Source organism: Emiliania huxleyi, assembly GCF_000372725.1.
Source record: "Emiliania huxleyi CCMP1516 unplaced genomic scaffold EMIHUscaffold_3662, whole genome shotgun sequence".
Lineage (NCBI taxonomy): Eukaryota > Haptophyta > Isochrysidales > Noelaerhabdaceae > Emiliania > Emiliania huxleyi.
The window spans coordinates 1-1,903 of record NW_005199225.1 but is presented as its reverse complement, the minus strand read 5'-3'; the positions used below and the strand labels follow the sequence as shown (position 1 = coordinate 1,903).

Below are 1,903 nucleotides of genomic sequence, written 5' to 3'. Positions count from 1 at the left end.
CCTTCTCGACCTTCTCCGAACCTTCCCGCAGGTTGCGCTGTGGGGAGACCGCGCCGCCGAGATGCCGCGCGCGATGCTCGCCTCCTCCGCCGACGGACTCGCCCTGCCGGAGGACGGCGGCGCGGACGACCCCGGCTACACGCTCGGCGCCTTCGCGTGGGGCGCCGTCTGGCTGGACTCGTTCGCCGCCGCGCTGGCACTCCGCGAGGTCCGCAAGGCGTCCGGTGGAAGGTTCCGTGAACCGTCACGGAACTTCCGCGTAGGCGCACCGCGAGACGCGCGCGGCGCTCGGCCGCGGCGGTGGCCGCAAGGGGGGGACAGCGGTCGTGCTCGGCGCGTCGCTCGGCTACGAGGCGTACGCGATCGGCCTCTCGCACGGCATCCGCGAGATAGCCGAGATGTGGCCGAGCTGTGGCCGAGATGTGGCCGAGATGTGGCCGAGATGTGGTCGGTCTCTTGCGTGGGAGGCGTCGTCGGCGTCGGAGTCGTGAGTTGGCTGATGGCGCAGTCTTCCACGCGCAGGCGTCCGCACCGTCGGCGTCGAGCTGCTCTGCTCGCTGCGCGACCTCGCCGAGCAGGTCCGCTCTGACCGGAGGGTCGTGCCAGACCTGGTCTCGTTCGAGTGCGCCACAGCCCGAGGCAGGGCTGGAGGGTCGCTGCTCCCTCGTGGAGGGAGAGGGCGCGTGCCCGGCCCGCGTAGGTGCGCCGACGCGCTGTCGTGGCGCTTTCCGAAGGACACGCGCCTCGTCTACTGCGACGACACGGCCTGGGACGCCCACGCGATCCAAGGCAGCCTCGCCACTGCCCGCCGGGCGACACACAGCCGCTCCGTCCGTCAGCGGGTTGCCCAGCGCCCCCTCCCGCAGGCCTCGCCTAGAAGCTCGGTCAGACCTCGGCCAGACCTCGGCCAGGCCTAGCCAGACTTCGGCCGTATCCCCGACAGGCCTCGCCAAGAAGCTCGGCGACGAGCTGCCGGCCGGCGTCGTCGTGCTGCACAACCAGCCGCACGGCTTCAACGCCGACCCGCGCTTTAAGCTGCTGCAGGTGGTGGAGGTCGCAACTTCGTGGAACACGCGGCACCCCCTCATCGTGCACATGACGCAGCCGGCCAGCAGCGCGGCGCGCGCCGCCCTCAAGGGCGAGCTGTGACGCGGGTGTGCCGGGGTTGGCGCTGTACCCATTCCCGTATCGAAGTCCCGTACCCAGTCCCGAGCGCGCATTCCTTCCTTTACAGAGGCTCCCGAAATTCTTTTTGGGGGCGCGCCGCCAGGCGCGTCCCCACTTTTGTATCACAGCTGCGAGGGCCAACCAAGGGATTCGGCGCGTCAAGTTAACTTGACCGCTCGTTCGGGCTTTGGGCCGCAGGCCGGCGCGCAGCGCCACGCCGCCAGGCGTCCGCCGGAGGCCCGCCGGAGGCTCTTCCTGCGGCCACATTCTGGCAAGATTCCGCCGCGCTCAGGCGCCCAGAGGATGCGTGCGCTGCGCTCAAACGTCGCGATTTGGCAATAGGCGCTCGAGCCGGCGCACAGCGGACGGGTGCGCCGCGCAGGGGGGGTCGGAGGGGTGCGAGAGGGGGCGTGGGTCAGGCGCGCACCGGCCGGCTCCGGGAGCGGCCGTCACGTCGAGGAGGGGGGCTGTCGGCGGCTCGAGCGGCGAGGCGTGCCACTCTGCTTCGCCGCCGACAGCCCCTCTTCCGAGCCGGCGCGTGGCGACGAGCCGCGGCCAGTGTCGCTGGTTCCTTTGGCGGCGCAGCGTTTATCCCCCCCACCAGGAGTTCGCATGCCCGATCGGACTACAGATTTCTGGTTCTTTAACTATTATAAGTGTCGTGACCTTTGCCCTGGTAGTGCCTCATATACCCTCTCTTGGGCTGCCTCCATAGTCTAAGTGTACTCTTTGCACT

General features: G+C 69.7%; 1 protein-coding gene across 1 annotated transcript; it reads left to right on the top strand.

The window, feature by feature from the left end:
* Window positions 1–107: 107 nt before the first annotated feature.
* Window positions 108–1,254, top strand: EMIHUDRAFT_460793 (hypothetical protein; the record flags this gene model as incomplete). The annotated part of the gene is made up of 5 exons (XM_005772074.1): window positions 108–196; window positions 264–378; window positions 523–622; window positions 701–834; window positions 944–1,254. Coding segments are annotated over 5 exons (594 nt in total), but the record flags the coding sequence as incomplete, so codon positions are not given.
* Window positions 1,255–1,903: the final 649 nt, after the last annotated feature.